Source organism: Ciconia boyciana, chromosome 11 (assembly GCF_034638445.1).
Source record: "Ciconia boyciana chromosome 11, ASM3463844v1, whole genome shotgun sequence".
NCBI classification, from domain to species: domain Eukaryota; kingdom Metazoa; phylum Chordata; class Aves; order Ciconiiformes; family Ciconiidae; genus Ciconia; species Ciconia boyciana.
Genome location: NC_132944.1, coordinates 7,387,247 through 7,408,695, shown reverse-complemented (window position 1 = coordinate 7,408,695; position 21,449 = coordinate 7,387,247). Strand labels below are relative to the sequence as shown.

The 21,449-nt window shown below is 52.2% G+C and overlaps 1 protein-coding gene across 4 annotated transcripts; it reads right to left on the bottom strand.

The window, feature by feature from the left end:
* Nucleotides 1-1,831: 1,831 nt before the first annotated feature.
* Nucleotides 1,832-21,436, bottom strand: GLYCTK (glycerate kinase). 4 transcript variants are annotated; one of them, XM_072875958.1, is made up of 9 exons: nt 20,676-21,233; nt 19,947-20,123; nt 19,382-19,478; nt 17,814-17,860; nt 14,747-14,858; nt 12,423-12,816; nt 11,913-12,064; nt 9,853-10,028; nt 1,832-9,220 (listed from the first exon to the last, which is right to left on the bottom strand). In XM_072875958.1, the coding sequence occupies exons 6-9, from the start codon at nt 12,707-12,709 to the stop codon at nt 8,312-8,314; spliced, it is 1,524 nt and encodes a 507-aa protein (XP_072732059.1). In that variant the 5' UTR covers nt 12,710-12,816; nt 14,747-14,858; nt 17,814-17,860; nt 19,382-19,478; nt 19,947-20,123; nt 20,676-21,233; the 3' UTR covers nt 1,832-8,311. The 4 variants fall into 4 exon arrangements, with proteins under 4 accessions (XP_072732059.1, XP_072732061.1, XP_072732058.1 ...); XM_072875960.1 differs by lacking the exons at nt 17,814-17,860; nt 20,676-21,233 and adding an exon at nt 21,361-21,436; XM_072875957.1 differs by lacking the exon at nt 17,814-17,860.
* Between the last annotated feature and the right edge of the window lie 13 nt (nt 21,437-21,449).

The following is a 21,449-nucleotide window of genomic DNA, read 5'->3' as shown; positions in this document are numbered from 1 at the left end:
TCTCCCAGTGTCAGCTGTGGAGATGGGGACCAGGACCGTGGCATGCCCCACCATGTGTTCCTGTATGCTTTGCATCCTCCCTGCCCTGTGGCTCTTCTGCCATGGTGGCACATGTCCCCCCTGTTTCCTTGGGTCCCTGTGTTCCTGGCTGTCCCCCACCCTCAGGGCTGTGCCACCAAGCCCCCTTGTGTGGGCAGCCTGGTGCTAGGACTGGGAGGTGGCAGCAGGAGCTGTGCCAGCCGCCGTCGCCGGCTTGTTTGCTTCAGTGCCAGTTCATTAATATCGAAGAGCTAATTAGGATTCCGCAGTCCTTCCTACCCGTCCCTCTCCTTCGGAGGCTGGAGGATACTTGTTGTCTGCGGGATTTTGCTGCAGCCCTGCGTTAAAAGGATTCAGCCCTGGTCTGTCCCAGCCCGGCAGTTTGTGTCCCTCTCTCCGCTCCCGGCTAATCCACATGGCTAAAGCCCCTTGAAGCCTGGCAAATGGGAAGTGATATTTGCCAATAATCCCTCCGCTCCCCCAGGCGGGCTTCTCATATTACGGGTTATTAAAAATCCGAAACCCAGGCAGCAATAACTGCGGCCCGGGGAGAGCCCAAGCGCAGATTGCTCCTGGTCAAACCCCACCCAGCAGAAGGGCTGCTGCAGGTGGAGACGGCACGGCACAGCCAGATCTTGTGGGGCATCTCTAGGCAGAGCCCAGCCCCTCTTGCAAGCAGAGAAGGGATGAGCCACAGTCCTCTTGCTCCCTGGGGAGCAAGCAAGGATTCACGAGTCGCAGACTAAATCCTGTTTCTCTCCGCAGAGGCAGAATAAACCCCGCTATCGCTCTCTGTGGCTCCCCACCCCGGTGCCGGCATCTTCCCCACGGCTGGGGCTGGGCAGGGGCAGCTCCTGCGCTGGCACCTCGTGGGGACAGCATAGAGCCGGCACTGCTCGCCTGCTGCCCCTCTAGAACAAAACCGGCCTCTACTCCCAACTTTTTGCTTTGCTTTGCAGGGCTTTTGAGAAAACTTGCCCAGAATTGGCGATGCCGTTTCCTCCGGGACAGGGCAGTGATGCTACCTGCAAGGACAGGTTTGTCCTGCAGGACATTCAGTCTGCAAAAGATCTGTAGTTACTTGCAATTTTTTTTTTTCCAAAAATATCGATTTCCCTGCAAAGAGTCTCACTGCAGCTCGAAATGTTTCATTGCATGGGTTGGGGGGTTTTCTTCTGGTTTTAAGTCAACATTTCCCCTTAAAATGTCACTCAGGGAAGGCTACTTTTTTTTTTAAGCAAAAGTCTGTGATGACATTTTTAAGTGGAGAAGAAAATTGCTGCTTCATTTTAAAATGTCAGCTTTGAGTGGGGCGAGTTTGGGGTTTTTTATTCCAGTGTTTCTCAGGGGAAAAGCAAAATGGTTTCATTAAATTTGAGTAACTGTTGCCCCCCCCCCCCCCCGTCACCCCCAAAATAAATCCCTTTTTTAACCCGATTGCGTTTTTGCAGCAGAGAAACTTTTGCCAGGAGAAGTTGTGCTCTGGTGGGGTGCTGCCCCTGGAAGGGACAACCCTGTCGCAGCCAAACCAGGTCCCCTCTACAGCCACCAAACTCCAGCAGGGACCTGCGGGAGAGACTCCATCGCTGCCGGCCGGCTTCGATCGCTGCGGGGATTACAGGGATTACCGGTGTGTCCAGGTTTTGAAGCTCTCCTCTTTCTGCTTTCCCTCTGCCTCGCACCCCTGGTTTTCTTTCACGCAGCTTGCCCCGAAAATCACTTGTGCTAGATTAGGCTAGAGACTGGAGTTATCTCCCTTTTATTTATTAGGGTAATTATACCTAATGATTCACATGCTCGTGGAGAGTAATTACTCCCAAATACAGCACCGGCGGTGTTCTTACCCAGCCTGGGTACAGTGATTCACAAAGGCATCATTTTGTACAAATCGTCAAATGATGATCCCTTAATTGCCGATTTGGTTTGGAGGCGGTTAAGCAGCGATTGAGGACTCGCCGGCACCGTCACTGTGCCCGGTTTGCTCTGGTGGTGTGGTCACTCGCCCGCTTCTCCCCCCCGCCATGCTGACGGCCGTCACTGCTCGCCTCCTGTGTGGGTTTTGCTGGGGATTTTGGTTGGGTTGAGCCCCTCAAGCTGCGGGACTTGTGCTTTTTGAAGAACTGCGACACCTGATCTGGCAATCGCTGTGGCACAGCCTGGCCAGGGGAGAGCTGGGGCTGCCCCCCTCCAGGGTGGGGATGACCCCTCTCCATCCTCCCAAAACTCGGCAGTGACGTGGCTTGACCCTGTCTCTTTGCAGCTCTTGGAGCAGGTGGGTGAGAGCTCCTGAAATACTGATGTGGAAAGCCAAACCCTCCAGGTTTTGCACCAAAACAAGGCCCCTTGCTCCAAATTGTTCAGCGTGGGGCAGCTACAAGGGATGTTTCCCCTTTCCCCAGAGCCTGGCAGCCCCTGCTTGCACTGCCCCAGGGAGGGGACAACATGGGGACCCTCACCCCTGCCTGTCCGGCTGGGCAGGAGCATCCCATGAGAGATGACGTGCAGGGTCATCCTGCTGAGCTGCCTTGGGCTTGGGAGAAACCCTGACCCTGGGGATGGAGGAAGGTTTCTGGGGGTGTTTTGAAGGGTATTGATGCTTCCCAGTGCTGCCACGCGGCTTAGAAAGGCAGCCTGGAGCTTGAAGTTCCTCCTCGTGGGTTAAGGGGAGCCTAGGGTGATGGCTCTGGGGTGGCTCAGCCACTCTGGTGCTGCCCAAGGCAACGCTGCAGTGCTCGGCTGGAAGCTGGTGATCGGCCGTGGCCTCTTTGGGCCAGTGAAAAGAGGTTTTTTTGGTGCCCTCAGTGAGCAGAGCATGGCTGTGCATCACTGCTTTGCTCTTTTTTTTAGCTAAAAGAAACTCTTCCCTTCTTGGTGCGTGTCTGGACTGCATTGCACAAGCCCACACCCGCCACCCGTCTCCTCCTGCCATGGGCACTGTTTCGGGTCTCCTATCCCGCAGATGCCAAAATCACTGCCGGGATGTGAGGCGGGAGGAGAAGAGGCAGCACAAAAACTCCTTTCTGCTGGCTGCCACTTGGCTTTATCCCCGACATCGCTTGGGTGGGCTCCCGCGGGAGCCTGCCCTAGTCACCCCCCTACCCTAGCACGTGGGGCTGCCCGCAGCAGCCGTGCCGGTGCCGCTTGGTAAGCGTTCATTAGGGCAATAGCTCCCCAGTTTCATTCCACCCACGTCCAACTTCTTAGCGGAGGATCCGCGCTCGTTCGCGCCGGTGCCTGGCCCCCTGTCAAGAGCTCCTGCAGGCAGCTGGGAGCTGCTCGTAATGGGCTGCCAGGGGATTTGTGCTCCGACAGTCGGGCGCTGACAGCTCCCTGCAGCCGCTCACTCCACCCGCCGGGCTCTCCTCTTCTTGGCCAGACAGCGGAGGGTGCTCGCACTGCTGCGGGGAGGGGGCTGGCTCCTTTTTCCCCCCCCACCAGGTGTTTGCAATGGTGCTGAAGGGTTGTGGTACCCGTTGCCTTGGTGGGGCTGATAAAGCCCCGGGGATGATGGTGGTGCAAGCAGAGGGTCCCCAGGCTGGAGAAGCCCCGGAGGGTGATGCTCTGGGATGGGCAGAGGGGAGGTCTGGGTGTACCACAGGGCAAGTCTTGTCTCGGCTCCAAGAGGGCGCGTGGGGTGGGAGGCCCCTGTTAGCTGGGAGCAAGTGCTGACGCCCTGCGGGGCTCCCTCTCTAGCGGCTCTGGGGCCTCCCATGCTTTCTCCTGCCTGAAACATCGCCTCTCTTCTCTGTTTGATGCAGGGTTCCTCTGTCTCCCCACAGACCCCACGCAGGGACTGGGGTGGGGGGGTGCCTGGGGGCTCCCCGGAGCCCAGCCCCATCCCAGCGGGGGCCGTGGCAGCGACTGCAGAGGGACTGGCCTGTCGCCCTGTCAGCACGGAGCAACTTGCGGCCTGCTGTCTTGTATGGCTTTTTATTCCTATGTGATTATACATCCCACTTCATATAGGGATTGAAGCCGTGCAATACGCCGGGGTCCTACGGCGGAGAACAGCCCCTGTGCCACAGGAGCCACCAAAGTTATCCCCTGAGGTGCTGGAGGAGGGCTGCTGGCCTCAGCCCAGGCTCTGTCCTGCATCCTGGGCTCCCCAGCCCTCTCGGGGGGCAGGCGAGGGGTGCCAAGCTGCTTTGGGGTGAGGCCGGCACAAGCCCACTCCTTGCATTGAACCCTCTTGCAAGGGTGGGCCTGGTTCTGCACCACATCCGCTGCGGAGAGCCCCAGCGGCTGCACTGGTGGGCTCATCCCTGGGGAGGCTCCTGCTTTGCTTTTGCCCCCCGCTATCCCAGAAGATGGGCGACAGCCTCTGGCAGCATCTGGGTGCAGGCGCTGGAAGGAGGTGCTGCTGGCAGGACACAGGGGGGAGGAGGAAGAAGAGGAGGAGAAGAAGAAGAAAGGAGCTGGGGAATGACCACGGCAGCAAGGGCTGTCCCAAGCACGATGCTCTTCAAAATTTCTCAAGAGGCCTCAGCCACTCTTTCAAGGTTTGCATTAAATCTGTCACATTAGCGAAAAATAGTGAAAATTACCTGGCTTGTGGAGGAGATGAAAGGCAGCCCCCTTCCGATCCCTCCATAAAGGAAGGGCCCCATTAACACCTAGTGAAATATTAGCCATTAATCAGGCTCCGTGCAAAATAAAACCATCCACATTTATCATTATTGGATCCTTAATGAAGTGATAATGGGAATGCTGGGGAGCTGTGATATTAATGTCTCCTAAGAGGCAAGAGCAGAGCCAAGGGCGGCAGCCAAGATTTTTAATTTACTGCCAAAAGCTTGCGCTGTTAACGCAGTTACTTTTCCCGGCCATTAGCACTGTTTGGCTACGAGCAGCCCGCTTAGGAGAACAAACCGACCCCAAAGGCACCCGGGCTTTGCTCGCCTGCTCCCTCCCCAGCAGCTGGGTGTGCTTTTCCCGACGGCCGTCCCTGTGTCCCCTGCCCACCTACGGGGATGTGGCCAGGGAGCTGTTGGCCATCTCCACCCATCTCCTTCCTGGAGGCTGGCTGGTATAGAAAGAGTTTTGCTTTTCTGATAAAAAGGGAAGGAACTGGGAGTGTCAAAACCAAGCAGCTCTTACTGTCCTCACTCTTTCTGTGACTTGTCTCCTTAGGCGCAAGCACCCTGGAGCCAGGATGGCACGGAGCTGGTCCCAGCATGGCCCACGCACTGGGATCACTCGGTGTGACCACAGTTGCACTCTGGGTTTCTTCATTTGCCCAGGTACGCTCACGTGATGCTAATATCCCATCCAGGACAGCACGGGCAAGCTGCAAAGCCCTGCTCTAGCTGTGGTGACTCACTCAAGTTCCCGATGGGAAAGTCATCACTCCTGGCAAGCTCCGACTGCCCAGAGGCAAATCGTTACTTGGCAGGTAAGCGATGCTGATGCGTCTTTTGGTGCAACTGTTATCTCACAAATCCTTGCAAAACCTGACCAGTGTAGCCCAAATGTATGCTGGCGCATGCATGGGGCCTTTTGCTGTGAGTGAAGGGACTGCAGGTCAGAGGGAGCTGGCTTTGGGCTGGAGCAGTGACAGGCAATTCTGTGCTGAGCAGTGTCCAGAGGAATAAAATGATGCCTTGTTTGTAAGGGGTGCACACACTCCCAAGCAATCCCTCAGAAATGGAGCTTCAATCTATCCAGGTAGAAGCATCAGAAGAGGAAAAGTGTTTCTGTAACCTGGGTGTCCTTTGTCAACTTCCCCCTGTCCTGTTATCTCCTCATTAGAAAAGAAGGGACAAGAACAAAAACCATATATGGAGGACAAGCAATATAGATGTGAAGTGCACTTCAAACAGCTCCATCCTTTCAACAAACCTTCTATTAGCCTTCTCTCCTCCCCAACACAAACTCCTTTTAATCATTAGCGAAAAGCCACTGTTTAGAAAGCAAGGACATTGCTCAGGGTACGCGTGGTATGCATTTCCCAAGAGAAGCCAGCGAGTGCTAGCCCAAGGTCTTCTGAACTTGACTGCGACGCGGTGCAAGCGGCAGCTGCAAGGACTAGCACGGTGCTCAGCAATGTGGCAGGGCTGCGGGCAGAGCGCAGGGGTATGGCGGACCTGTGACAGCGTGCCCAGGCTGGCACGCCGGACCTGCTGCTGAAGATGCCAGTGACCCTTCTGCCAGGCACCCCAGCCTGAAACTGGAGTCACTCTGGATTTCACTGGAGCAGAATTGGACAGGAAGCATTAACAACATTTTGGAGCCAGCTTTAGCCAGTTACCCTGGCCGCAGCCCATACTTTTTGGCTATATCCCTGCGTGTTAGTGCCCCTGTGGTGCTGGCATGCTGGGTATGGAGGAGGCGACCTCCAGAGAAAAACACACAGCACAAAGCAGCTTCTCCTGCGCAACCGCCACCTGACACTACAGGGGCACAGCGAGCTTTATAATGCTTGGCAGGTTTTCCCCAGCAGATCTCAAAGCTGTTTGCCAGCGTGAGCAAGTTCAGACATGTTACAGAAGACCTTCAGACTCTGAGGACAAATGAGATGTGTGGATGAGTTTAAACCACTGGGGTAAGACCAAGGTTTTGAAATCCCCAGGCTTGTGCCTTGACACTACGCCTGGGCTGTGGCCCAGACAGTCCAGCTGCCAGCCTGGCATCAATACCAGGCCCTATGACGGTCCTGCTGATATCCCTGCTTGTTAGATATTGGCTTCGAAACCAAAGCAGGAGGTGTCGCATCCTCCTCAAAAATCCATCCTCCGATCCATCTTGGAGCGGGGCGCAGAACAACTGTTCAGTGAGACACCACGACTCACGGTGTTGGGCAGGACGGTGTATTTATGTCACGAGATGAGATCAGCCACACGGAGTAGGTCTGTCTGTCTGTCTGGAAAGAGTCTGAGTCAAGCGTGTCCTATTAAATTAGGGCTGGATTTTCAAAGGAGCTCAGCTCCCACTTAGGCTCTGTAACAAACAGGCAGATATTCAAAAGGAGTCAGACGTGTTGGGTCATACTGGCTGCTGAGCTGAAGTCCTTTGAATATCCAGCCAAAACCATCACCGTGCCTGTTGCTACAGGCAGAGCCCTTCTGAAATCCAGCCCCACTGTGGGCTCTGTGTTCTGGGAAACCCAGCTCATCTCTGCTCTCCCACATATTGCACTGCAGTAGGTGATGAAACCACGATAACCACCCTATCCTCATACATGTGGGGGAGCAGCTCCCTGTCAAAGCATGGCTCTGGGAGCTTTGCCCTTTGATCAGTTCAGCAGCATGGGTCAGGAGAGCCAAGCGTGAAGGTTTCCTTGCCTTTTGTTCTGCAGAATTAGCGGAGTTAATCAGAGTGACAGCGACTTCTGCCTCGGCGCAGAAGAAAGGTCAGTGGCTCAGGCTGGCTGCGTGACTGTTTTCTAGGCAGTTGGAAAACAATGCTGTGAAAGCTCATAGCATACATGCTGCTGGCACGGAGGCTCTCCCCACAGGGATCAGCAGGGGAGATGTCCCCATGGAGGAAAGGAGGCTGGAGGAGAAGGGCTCCACACAGCTGGCTTGCCAACTGCACCTCAATTGTCCCCTTTTTTATGCTGCACAGTGAAGGTATACCACTTTCTGCGTCACCGTGCACTGCTTTTGTCACGCGTCGGAGATGAAACGCTGCTCTCAGCCAATGTGCTCCTTAGCCACACTGCTGGGTGTGCGTCATGCTGGGCTTGGGGTCCCAGTGTCACCTCAGGCACCCTGGTGTGGGAGGAGCTTCAGGGCACTGCACTGGCATGTTAAGCCAGTGCTGAGTGTCCCCTTCCCACTGCATCCCCCCAGCACCTCCATGCCTCCAGCTGGGCAGGCCTTGCTATTGCTTTGACATCTTTCAGTCACTGTAATGCACTTCTGTGAACTTGCAAAAGCCCCCTCATGAGCTGCTCTTGAGCTGGGGGCACTGGTGGTGCAACAGCCACAGTGAGGGCTCTCCCTGGCAGCCCTGCCATGGCCTTGATTTCCCCACATCTTTTAACTATAGTTGAAGCAGTCACAAGAGTTATGGCTCTCAGCAGAAGCGTTAATAAATCTGGCCTCTGTGTCTGTAATGTGACCTCTTACTTTCCTCTGATCCCAATTACAAGTGCTTGCTTTTGCTGTGGACATCCACTCATGTGTCTAATTAGTGGATTCTTTCTGTCAAAGGTATCAGCACCCTCAACAGTGAGCCTTAATTTAAGTAGTTTACATTTGTCTGCAGCGTTCATGCCTTCATTTACCCCTGGTCCTAATTAAATGCATCTGGATATCTGCAGAGGGAGCTCTCATGATCTCTCCATGGCTCTAATTAAAATGACCTGGATGTCCATGACATTGGTGCCTGTCAAGCCTGTCACCAGGAGGTGACGCCCACCTTGGAACTGGCTGAAGAACGTATAGGAGTCATTGTTGCTGAGAAAGGCCTCCACATCGAGGCCCTCCTGCAGTGCCTCATCCACCAGCTCTGGGCTGCAGAAGGCCCCTGCCGCCTCCGTCGGCCCATCCTGCCCGTCCGTTCCGCCGCTGAGGAAGACAATCTCGCACCTCCCTTGGGGGCTGCTGACTTTCGTAGCCTGTGCCCTGTACAGCCCCAGCCCCACGCGCAGGGCCAGCTCCTGGTTCCTCCCTCCCTTGCCGGTTCCTTGAAGCTTAACCGTGGTTTCTCCGCCAGCCAGGATGCAGACTGGTCTTTCAGGCCCTAATCCTCGCAGGGCCTGTAGAAACTCGGCAAGGTCCAAACCACCCGGGATCTCTAGCTCTGCTGCCAGCTGCAAGAGACTCCCCCTCACCTCGTCACTCAGGGGCCCTTCTCCGAGGCCGGTGAAGCCTAGGCAGACCAGCTGGATCAGCTGGCAGTACAGCGTGGCGACACGGCCAACTTCCCCGCAGATTGCTGCACTCAGAATCAGAGTTGTGTAGCCCAGGCCCTCGGCTTGGCATTTGGCCTCATCTAAAGCCAGCGTATTTGACCCAATGATGATGTTGCAAACGTGGGAGTAGTCTTCCGGAGCAGTGGGCTCGGTGGGAGAACTGGACAGGACTGTTTCCACTGACTTGGGCAGGTTGTGCAGCAGGTTGTATTTGGCAAGTATCTGAAGGCAGTCTTGGACACTGTGGGAGCTGGCAGCAGTGGGCCCACTCGCTATGATGTCCAGGGGGTCACCAATCACATCAGAAAGGATGAGGCTCACCACCTACAAAAAGAAACGCCCACGGATTATTGCGGGAGGCAGAGACAGGTGACCACGCAAGAGCTCTGGCATAAGCGCTCCTCTGAGTTACGCTTGCGCCACCCCCATGTCAAAGCAGATAGAAACGGGCAGATCTCGGACCATTTTTGTTTTACGGTCCCTTGCCCTTCTCAAACCCACAGATCTACAATGTCCTTTGATGCTGCACCATCACATTGGAAGACGTAACCCGTGACACTGCACTTGTCAGGCTGATAACCTAGTGTGGGTTCAGCAATGGCACGCGCTGAGAACAGCCCCCAGGGGAGCCGAGGGTCAGACCCAGCCTCAAAAGCGCTGTGGTGGAGCACCAGCACATTGGAAGTACCTGCTGGGTGAGGGCTGGGGTCTGCTGAGAGTGGTGTGATGGGACAGCCGACATTTGCCAAGTTTGAATTCCCTGTCTTCCACCTCTGTCTCCCTGAGAGTTTGGGTCCTCGGTGACATCTGAGCCACAGAGTCCCAAAACAGTGTGCAAAGGTGGTTCACTCAGTAAGGAGAAAAACCCTGCAAGCATGCTTAGGTCAGTTGCTTAAACCCCTATTTTGAGGGCAGATGGGTGATCTCTGGGCAAGAAGGGGCTTCCCCTCAGTTACCTGTGCAGGATATGCGAGCCGGGCCAGCCCTCCACCCTTTAGCAAGGACAGAGTCTTCCGTACAATGTTCAGCTCCTGTATGGCAGCTCCTTGGGAAGCCAGCATCTTTGTGAGTTTCTCCTTCTCTTCGAGGAGGATGGGAAGGATGGGAGCAGGCAGTAGAGCTGATCCACCCCCTAGGATGCAGAAGAGATGGCAAGGACATCAGGACAGCAGGAAAAGGAGGACAGGAGGAAAGCAAGGCTGTTCAACGCTTGAGCCTTTCCTCTTCCCTCACCAGTGTGCAGTGGGAAGGCAGGTGTGGTTGGGGAACTATGCTAACACCTCTGGAGAATTCAGTCTTCACCAATGGATTTTAATCACTGCTGCCCTGCGCTGTCTGCAGTCAGCTACACTTCACCCGGGCGGTGTAAACCTCACTGGCCCAGGGTACCGCATGCCTGCAGTGTTGTGGGGATGACAGAGAAGGGCCAGCAGTTACTATCCCCATGACATCAGGATACTAGTGTGTCATCACATTGATTTTTCAAGGGCTACCTGGATGGGTGAGCAGGGAGCACGGGCTCCATGACTCACACAGCAGTCAGTGCTAAGCAGATGGAGACACTGCCTGCTTTGCTGGTTCCATTTATTCAGGACAGTGTGTAAAAACACCAGCTACGGCTGCAGCAACATCGGAAACTGCTGAACTGCACTCATCTAGGCCTGGGAGGAAAGGAAAGAGGGAGAGAGTAACACAAAGGAGAAAGCGCGCCCAGAGCCCAGGGTGATAGCGTCATTGATGGGAATCCTGTCTGATACAAGTGGGCATTGGAAATGCAGAAAAGAAGGCAATGAAAAAAGGCTCTAATGGAAAAGTGGAATGGATGGACAATACAGAGTAGAAAGGAGCAAGATCTGAGCAGAGAGCGAACATGCACAGAAGTGCAGCTGAAACCTACTGTCAAAAGGCAAAGCCTGCTCAGAGGTTTGAGACAAATCAGCATCAATAAAACATGATGAGCAAGAAAAACAAATGCAAATGCCTGTGTTTCAGTCAATAGCTGGGGATCTAGCTGAGAGGCAGGAGCAGTTGGGGACCGGCTGCTGTGTGGGAGTGCACATGCATAGGGAGTCACAGCCACGGGGAGATCCTATACAGGCTCCCTGAAGGGCTGAGGAGTCTCTTGGAGATCCCCATAGCCAAAGGACAGGAGGAAGCCCAGGGGAATCCCCAGCAAGCACAGCTAGATTCCAGTTGCTTGGGTGTTCGCCTAAGAGCACTACTCTCTCTGCAACAGATCAGGCTCCAGCATCCACAGAGGAACAATCACTGAGCAGAGGAGATCAAGGGGTTTCTACAGAGCTGCTCCAAGCCCCTGCATGCTTTTGCCCTGTGATACCCACTCACCCAGCCGAACTCAGGCTGAGGCGACGTCACTGCATCCCTCTGATGCACAGTATCTTACCTTCCTTACACAGCCCTAGGTCTGGGGACAGCCCAGGGGCCCAGCAGACGGGGCCTGGGGGTGTTCAGGGCTGACCCTGCAAGGCATGCAGCTCACTCTGCTGGAGCCTGGGGACCTCATTTCCACTGGCCGGGAAGCAGCAAAGCCCTGGGAAGCATCAGTCCTGAACCTCAGCTTACAGACACACCCCTGCACAAATTTGGAGCATGCAAGTCCACCAAGTGCTTGCTTCTCCAAATCTGCATCCCCAAATGTAAAGAGGGGGCAGGAAGAAAGCGTTTCCTTGCCAAGGGGTGAGAGCAGCTGGCAGGCTGTGCCCAGAGGTGCCATCTGACAGTGGTGGCACAACCGCAGGACCCAGCCTGTGCAGCTCAGCCTCTCCCTAGGGCTGGGAGATAGCGTGTCCACTGGAGCAGCAGGTAGCCCTGTGCCCTCCCCTGCTGCATCCCTCGAGAAAGTCTGGTGGGAGAAGGGAGAGGAAAAATCACAGAGGTGCAAGCGTTAGTGCTGAAAGGGCCAGCACAGCGCAGCGCTCCCCTGCTGCATGGCCATGTGTGGGCAGGTGGCTAGAGGGCCATCAGCAGAGCCCATTCCCTGGGATCCCCACGCTACCTGAGATGAGCACAAGGAGCAGGTCATCCACAGTCAGACCCTCAGCCAGCTCCTGGATGGCAACTGCTCCCCTCAGAGCCTCTGGGTCTGGGAGGTTGTTCTTGGCACCTTCGATAACCTGGATTTTGCTGTGTGGCTTCAGGAGCATCTCCCTGGTGAGGTAAGAGAGGCAATCACAACACTGATGCGTGCACCTACACAGCCAGCCAAGCTGTCACTCAGCAGGCAAATGGGCCTGGTGCACCAGAGATGCACGGCGAGTGACCAGGACAGGGAGGTGGCCTTTGCTGAGTGTCTCTTCCCCAGGGCTGGGGAGGCAGCACATCTAGTACAGGAGGTGGGCTGTGCCACTGGGACGTGATCAAGGTTGAAGACCAGAGCAATGTGGTGGACAGGGGGGGCACCAGAGCGAGGGCAGCTGGAAAGGACTGAAGGGGTTCACAATAACATCCCACAGAGGATAAATCTGGCAGCCTACCCCCCAAACTGTCCAGACACAGCCCCCCTTACTGCATTCCTGCTCGCTGCAGGCTCTCCTGGATGCCTAGAGGCACATTGATGATCCCCCGAATGAGGTGGTCTCCCAGGATCTCTTCTGCTGCTGCGGCCATCCCCAGCACAGCTTTGCCAAAACCCACCAGGTATACGTCCCTCTTCACTGCAAAGACCTGGCCCTTCACCAGCAGCTGAGGGCACCCATCTCCCTGGAGCTTCACAGCCCTCTTCAACATCGGAGCTGGCCGGACAGTGCCCACTGCGCTGCGGAAGAGGGTCAGTGCGTGCTCGCGGAGGGACATGCTGTGCAGGGCAGCTGGGCTGAGTCAATCTGCTTGGTGGGGTGGGCTTGTACACACTGCCGACACTGGCAAGGCCTCGAGAGCTGGGGCAGCCAGCACCCTCCAACCTGCAAGGGAAAGTGAACACTAGAAGAAGAGACAGGGCTGTCACAGAGAGAGTAGGGAGGCCAAAACATGAACCATGGAGCTCTAGTTCCTGTTTCCTCTAGATGAAGATGCCACATCAGCAGCATTTTCAAATCTTTGCCCAGGCAGGAGGGAGGGAAGGACAGTGTCACATTCAAACTGCCTGTCAGCTTGTGGTTCCCCTGCAACCCCATCACCTCCCACAGGGAAGGTAAGCCCTGCCAGCCAGCTTCTCCATCAGGGAAGGTAAGCCCTGCCAGCCAGCTTCTCCATCACTGTAGATTTGCCACTGGCAAGCCATAATTTCTATTTGCTCAGCATTTGACGCCTTTCCAAACTGTGGAAGCTGCTCTCTGTCCTGGAGAGAGCAGGGTGTCTGGGTGGAACAGCTTTTCACTACATTAACTCCCTTCCTCATGCTAGCCAAATGCTGATCTCATTCTCTGGCTGCGCATTGCCCCATGTGTCCCTGCAGCATCACGCACGGACTTTGGAGAAACAACAGGCTTGCTGGCTGCCTGACCTCTTGCTGCTGGTGGCCACAGTGAGACCAGTAATGAGGTTTCCCCACCAAACAGCAAATTAACACAAGGCTTCATTCGCCTTTATTTTTTAGTCCTCTCATTATCCATTAAAATTTAGAGCTCAAATAGGACTTCAGATCCAGGCAAAGTTGCCAGACATGTCTGTGAAAGCCCATTTGAGCTAGTCTCCACTGAGTATTAGCATTATATGCAACAGAGATGAGTGCGGACCAAAGTACCTCAACCGCTCAAGGGCAGACACTTGTCCTGACAGAGGAAAGGCAGCCCCTGCCAACATGCATGCACCTATTCCCTCCCAGTGTTTCTCCTTCCCTCTGTTAACTGGCAGCAGGTTCACTGCTGGTTTCTCAGGATCAAAGATCCTTGTGATCTGCATCTCTCCCGCTCATGGCAATTATGGTGCAGGCAATTAAGGCAGGGGGCCAGGAGGCTGAAGCAGCCTGGGCAACACACTCGAACACAGACACATTCAAATTACCTGAGAGAGTTAATCCTCTCTCTAGTAAATGGATGCGTTTCAGTGCAAGGCCAGTGGCTGGCTTCTTCTGGGAGAGCTCATGAGTCCAGAGGTCTCTTTGTCCTAACACTCCCATAGCATTGCAAAGTGTTAATCATTAAGCCAGACAAGATTTCCAACAGCTCCTCTGGGTCTAAATCTGCCCTATTTTGCTGCAAGGACCCAGAGGCTCTGTGAAAACCTCCACACAAGCACCTTCTCAGGCAATGAAACTTCGGCACACTCTGAAATCTATTGGACAAGGGACTTGCAGGTAAAACTATATGGACAATCATAGGTTTGCCAGAGAAAAAAAAACGATTAAATGCTTAAGAGAAACAGATTTTAAAGGCAAAACACAGGGCAGATAAATTACCTATCTACACTCCCTTTAGATATTGGTCAGGACTGGCTTTTCAATCACAAGGAGAGATAAAAGACAGGGTGTCCTGACCGCTTTGTTACTAGACTCCTAAACTTCAGGGCAGTTAGCGCTGCCAGCAGTTTAAACCACTGAGCCTCAGCCCTCTTAGAATGAGGGCCAGAGTAACCGTGCTAACACCAGTGAAGTCAGCTGTACACCTCTCAGGAACTGAGATTAGCATCTCCATTCCCAGCAGGTCTCCGATTCACCTGGCAGCACAGCACAATCAGAGGAAGGTGTTACAAAACAGAGGTGCATCACGCCCCAGGTCGGCTCGTCTGAGCTGCGATACAGGGTTTGCAGAAGTCGTTGGAGAACAAGGCTTAAATGGAGCCAGGGGAGTTTAAGAAAATAAAGCCCCAAAGCTTTTAACGGGCTCCGTCTCTGCCTTGATGTTTCTGTGCATGGCTGACCCTGAAGACCAGGGGAATTGAGCACAACCAGACCTGCAGCTGCGGCTCCTGTCACACGTGCCCTCCCGGCGGCTCTGCTCAGCTCCAACTCCAGACACAACACAGCAGGCGTGAGTTGTTTAAAAGCAATCCTCTCCTACTGGAGCTGAAAAAAATAAATGCCAGCTTAATTCATCTAGCACTTGTGTACATACTGCTAATGCTTGCTCTGGAAAGCATTTCGCTACAATAGCAGGCATGTAATGCGTTTTCTGCACTCTGAACTCAGATTATATTTTAACCATCGAGGCCTGATCCAGCATCTGTTGAAGTCAGCATGCGTCTTTCCATTGCTTCTAAGGATTTTACGGCACGCTGTCTGACACTGATCTCAGTGCACAGGTGTAAACGCAGAGTAAATCCGGTGTAAAATCCCCTTGCAGTCAGAGGTTATCCAACTTTACACCAACGCAACAGAGAGCTGAATTTGGCACAGACCCATTAGCTTTGGAGGTCTCGGTGTGTAACTCTGCTCCTTGTCAGCTCTGATTAGACACGCAGGCTCACTGGAGGCTCCCCTTGGAATGGGGGTGCTGCTAATGATGCCACAAATCCATTTTTATGTAATTTATTTATACAGTCTCAGGCACTGGGTATTAAATGTCATCAGGGAACAACTATAAACCAGTGCTATGAAATCTACTGTAGATATTAACAAAAAATAAAACTCCTACTCATTTTACTAGGGCTTTAAAAACAAGATCAAGAGAACTGAACATCACCCCACACCAAGACATAGGCAGCCTTGGAAAGAAAAATAATCCAAATGGCAGCTCTCAGACTACCTCCACGGACAGTGGGAGTAGAAATGATGTAACTGCCAGTTAGCTGCTGCATATTGCATGTGGGGAAATTACATCCTCACATCCCTGTGTTTTCCTCTTCCCACTGCTGGCTAGGAGGAATCTGGGCTGGGAGAAGGGGCTGATGATGTGACTCATATTGCTTCACACACTAATCTTTGTTCCCCGGTTTCTCAGGGAAATCACATAGGGATGAACGAGCCCCCTTCTATATGGATATAAGGTGGCATGCTACAGGCAGTAGTGGGACTCAGGTTTCCCCTTGCTCCTGCTTGGGATAATTTGGAGTTGGGGTATAGACAGTCTTTTGGAAAGTTTTCTAGAAGTTTGCGCTAAGCTTAGGAGGAAAACGATGCTAAGAATTGCCTGTTCCAAAGAGAGCAGGAGGACTGTAAGGGGTTTAGATTAATCCCCTTTAAATGAAAAGTTCCTCAGCTTTCATTGATGAATAATGTTCACCATCTACATACTTGTTTGCATGCGTTACCATTGTAAGTTCTTCCTTCACAGGGCTCCTCCTAAGTCTGCAGAAACTTCCACTGTTAACTCTCACAACAAAAAGCAGCAAAAACCCAGCTCCTCATTTTCACCATCTCTGGCAAAGAGGGAGGGAGAGGAGCTGGCCTGTGAAAAAATACAGGCAAAGCGCTCGTTTGCATTACCTTTCATTAACTTTTTAATTAAAGCAATTCTGCAGGCGAGGAGCCAAAGTCAGAGGGAGACGGAAACAATCCAGTACGAGGGGCAGAAATGTGGTAAGCTGCCAGGTAAATTGGATGGTGGCATGAGACCAAAAGCATGGACATAGGGGGGCATAGTCTGAGCCATAAACTTGGAGTCACACTGGGGAGGAAAAGAGTGAGCGAACAAGCTGGCCGTGGACATGCAGTGAAAAAAACTCGCTCCATGACAGGTACTTGAAAGCCAGAAAAATATTCCCTTCTAGGGGCCAGTCTGCCATCGCTGGGCAGAGCTGAGCTATTCCAGATGCTGTGGTTGAAGGTTTGTTCAAGGGTTTGCATCATGGGCTTGTGGTTTTCTTGAAGTTGGGGCAACTGGGCTTGTTGCAGGCCAACCCAATCACACATCCTGAACGTTTCAAGTGCTGCAAGACTGGAGGATGCTGTGTATTAATGCTACGGGATGGTTAATTTAACTGAGATCTTTAGGGGTCTAAGTTAGTTTATTTTTAATGTCATTGGGACTTCTCTGGATTTCCCCCAGTGTGGCAGTGGTCGGTGGCTGGCCCACCATGTACAGGGTCCACTCCAAAATCCCTGAGGGGCTTGGAAAATATTTGAGATGGCACTGGATCAAACCCCAATTGTTCAAGGATAATTTTGAGCTCAAGCTCTAAAAGACAGATTACATCTTTGTTACAGCAGTAAACTACCAGACACAGCAAGTTTTAGCAGTGTCTCTTGCTACTCGTTTTTCTTGCTACATGACTTTCTTCTGGCCTCTTGGTACATAAATTACCGTTAGACTCACCGAGGCTTACCGCTTCCATTTTTCATGCATTACCATGGGAGTTTACCTATGAAGTACAACAGAGTGGAGATTTTACTGCCTTAAACTCCCATGTTCCCACTTACTGACACATCTTTTCTATCATTTGATATATCAACTTTAATTTGCCTGGTGAGCCCTGCTCAAACTCAAACTTGCTGCTCCAGATGGTCCCAAAAGCATTATGAGAAAATTTTCCAGGAGATGCACTGAACCCAGGAGGGAAACAAAGTGGTGAAGGTTTGTTCCAAGTGACTGTTCTGGGAGGATTAGATGGGGGATTTTTCAAGACTAATCTCTTTAAATGAAAATTTCAGAATTTGATTAATTTTTTAATCGGCACATGGATTTGCATAAAATTACCACACTGCCTCATTTACACTTTGTAAAAGAGAAAATGCCTGCAGCTAGGAGGGACCACCTTATCACTGGTCAGCTATGAAGGGTCCAGCACACAAGTGGGTGCGCAGGGACAGGGTGAAAGGTCCTTTTGCCCCTGCTCACTGTGGTGCTCCTGCATCCATAACTGGGAAAGAGGATGATGGTGGACAGAAGCAGTACGATGAGACCAGAGAGCTGCAGAGAGGGTTTGCCAGGCAGGCAAGGGAGAAAGTAGGATGGAGTCTGAATACCTTTGCTTCAAGAATATGCTGAGCTTTGGGAAACCCAGGAGTCCTAATTTCTAATACATGGCTTTCTATAGGTTTCTTGGAAAAGAAATATGTTGCTCTCATGACTGATTTACTCACCAGGAAAGTGTCAACAGGGTCTCTTTGCCTTTGATGGGGAATGTAGCCTAAGGCCAAACACAGGGAAGATAAGTGTTCTGTTCAGCATTTTATATATATAGATCAGTATCATTAGTAAAAAAATTAACTGGATTTGACATATGCATCTTACTAGTTTTTCTAGGTCACACTCCCTTCACTCCCTATATACCTTTTGGAAATGATTTTCCCATGCACTGGGGATTGCAGGGAAGAAAAATTTTTCACTAAAAAATCCTTCTGTAGCTCAACGCAGAACAGTACTACCCTGAAGCCAAGTCCATGCCAAATCTATTTCCTTTCATGCTGTAATTTCTCAAACTCCCTATTCTGAGTCAACCTGCAATCAAAGTTGAGAGTCATTTAAAACACAGGGAAGGATCATAGTATTCTAGAGAAGATGAAAAGTTGCCAGCCTTGAGGACTGGAATAATAGGAAGGGGTCGAAACTCAGTACTGCAAAATACAAGGTCATGCTCTTTGGGATTAATAGCAAAAAATTATGATCTCCTCAGTTGGAAGTAATATAAGAGGAGAAAGAGCCAGGAATATTAATCAGTCACAGGATGACAATTATGGCTGCCCTCTAGGCTAAGACAAGGGGCTATGGGGAAAGTGTCAGATGTAATCTACCTTGACTTTAGTGAGGTTTTTGACACCGTTCTCATGAGCACGCTGAAGAAGTGTGGGCTGGGCAAACACACTGTTAGACTCGCTGAAAAACAGCTTGACCACTGGGCTCAGAGGGTAGAAATCAGTGACTCAGGGTCCAGCTGACAGCTGGTAATCAACAGGGACTCTGCTGGGGTTCGTGTCACCCTACGGCTTCATTAGTGACCTGGAGGGCCGCGCAGAATGCCTAATTTGTGGGAAGTGTTGACAGAGCCACCTTCCAGAGGAACCACAATAAACTCAAGGTCAGGGCCAACAGAACAGAAACCTCATGACGCTCAGCAAGGAGAATTGTGAAGTTTTGCTGCTGGGGCAGGATCCCTGTGCATCAGGGTGGGCTGGGAACCAAGTGGTGCAACCAACTAAGGAGCAACCTAATAGCAGCTACAACTACTTGAAGGGTGGTTATAAAGACAGCGGGGACGAACCCTTCTTGGTAGTGGGAGAAAGTGTAAGGAGGAGCAATGGCCACAATTTGCAAGTCAGGACATTCACGTTGGACATTAGCAAAATAGAGAGGGTCGCACAGCACTAACTGGATCAGGCCACTCAGAGAAGTTGTGGTCTCCATGCTAGGTGTTTTTCAGCATTTGGCTAGACAAAGCCATGGCCAAGCTGATCTTGTACTGGTGAGAGTCCTGCGCTGAGCAGGAGAGTGGAGCAGGCAGCTCCAGAGGTCCCTTCTCCCCACACTTCTGTGATTCCATGTTGTAACAGCAGGGACAGGGTTTGATGCTCCAAAGCATCACGCTTAGTTTCAAGAGCCCATAACGAGATGCCAAGTTGTAGGATACAAACCCTCCACACAAGCCTTCAGTCATAACCGTTACCCACTGAGAATCATCACTCCCAGCAGAGTCCAACAGAAATATATTCACCTGAGTAGTGTTGTTTCCAGAAGCACCTCTCTGAAATTCATGTCCACCCATCTGAGCAAGCACGGGTCTGTCTGTATTGTGCAGGTTACGGTGGTATCTAATATAGAAATGCATAGGTAGAATGACTGCATTTGATCAATATTACTCAAGCAGCAATTAAACATTTTTTCCATTAACTAGTTTTGCAGGGGCATTATCCATAATTCCTACATAATGTGACATTTTTCTAGGAGATCCAATTATCCTGCCAGATAAATTCCAGCTTGGTATAAACTGACAAACTACGTTCCAACAATTAGGAAGAAAGGCAGAAGAAAGAATAAAAAGGGAGTGACAAAATATCAAATCAACAACCCACGGTGTTATACAACTCTAAAACTTAGCTAAGTATTGTAGGTGTTTTGAAGTAAATTGTCTTATGATGGTATTGGTGAGTCACCTTCAGGGCCCACATGAGATAATCTGGGCTTTGATTGTGCAATTTACAGTATGCAAGAGGCATGCTGTTCTGCACTTCTCTAAAATCTCTCCTCCCATGAAAATCAATCATAGGTTTTGGACTGACCTGCAATGGGGTAGCTGACCCTGAGACCCTCGGAAGTAACGAAAGCGTCTTTTGTTGAGTGTCCCTAGACTCCTGTGTGAAAACCTTGTCTCCGTTTCAAAGTAAAAATTGGTGAATCATTCTGACGAGCAAATCCCATCACAGCATGAAGGGGTGAATTGTGTTAGACGTCTAAACCTGTAATGGTGAACACCAGTAAGCAAACAGTAAGAGCAAGTAATCTCAGAAAAGGCTTTTGTTTCACTAAATCGTATATGCACATAAAATAATTAAGTATGTTTGAATAACGTGCAAGCAGACCTTTGACAATAGTTCCCGGACTTACTGTTGTTTGACCACAGGAGGGCAATATTATTCTAAAAGCAAAATCAAACTCAATTGTGGAGACTATGAAAGGAAAATGCAATTAACATTTATGAAGGCATCTATGGTTTTTTTTTGTTTTGATTCTGAGTTTCTGGAGGACCGAAATGACAGAAGATCTGGTGTCCTTCTAAAATTAAAATAGTGGGGTGCTGGAAATCTTCATGGGGTGAGAGATTCTCACAGCTAGTTATACTCCAGGAACAACTGTTTAAGGTACGAGATGTACCAAAACACGAACACAAAGCCTGACATCAAGAGTCATGATAGAAAAAAATAACAGTTCCAAGGTGTCTGTATTGGAGCACCAGCCCCAAAAGCCAAAGCGTCTTTCTCCAAGGTTAAGCGTGTGCTGCTCATCATTACCTGACCTCGTACGTGGTGGAAGACCGTAGTGCTATAGCTGCGGTGCTTCTGTAGTACTGCTTGGAGGCCAGTTTTTAGAAAAATAAAAAATACTGGCAAATAAAAACGTGTAGTAATAAACTGAAAGTAGGAGGGGAAAAAGAACGAGAAAGTGATCGCTGTGTATGTCAACGGAAGGGGATCTGACCCCGCCTCGCAGTGGGGAGGGACACACGCGGGAACGGGCGCTCGCCAAGGACCTGCGCTCTGGGCTGTCCCCAGCAGATCCCCTTGTCACTGCGGGTCCCCTACGGGACCCCCGAGGGGCCGGCGCAGGCCACGCGCCCCCCACATCCTGCTTTCTCGCTAGTTACCACAGGGAACGCGGAAAAATACGTTAAGTTCCGCATCGGGCATCCTACGCGCCGCGTCAATCTCGCCCGGGGGTCCCTGGCCGCCGCCGGAGCGCGCAGGCCCCGGGCGGGAGCGCGGCTTCACCTCACGTTCCCCCCGCGACGCGAGGGGGTCCGGCCCTGCCCGGCACCGGAAGTGACGCCCCCCAGGCGCGAAGCCGTTGCCCGCATTACGGGATGACGTCACGCCCTCAACGCGACTTCCCTGCACCCCGCGAGGCACGGGTGGGTGGGTAATGACGGCCCGGCCCCGCTGCACCCGCCCGGCCCTGCCCTCGATCGCCCCTTCCCACCTCGGGCCCCGCGAGGGGCGGGGACGCTGACAGCCACCCCAGCCGGTGGAGGGCAGGCCTTCCTGCCACACTCAATATGGCCGCCGGGC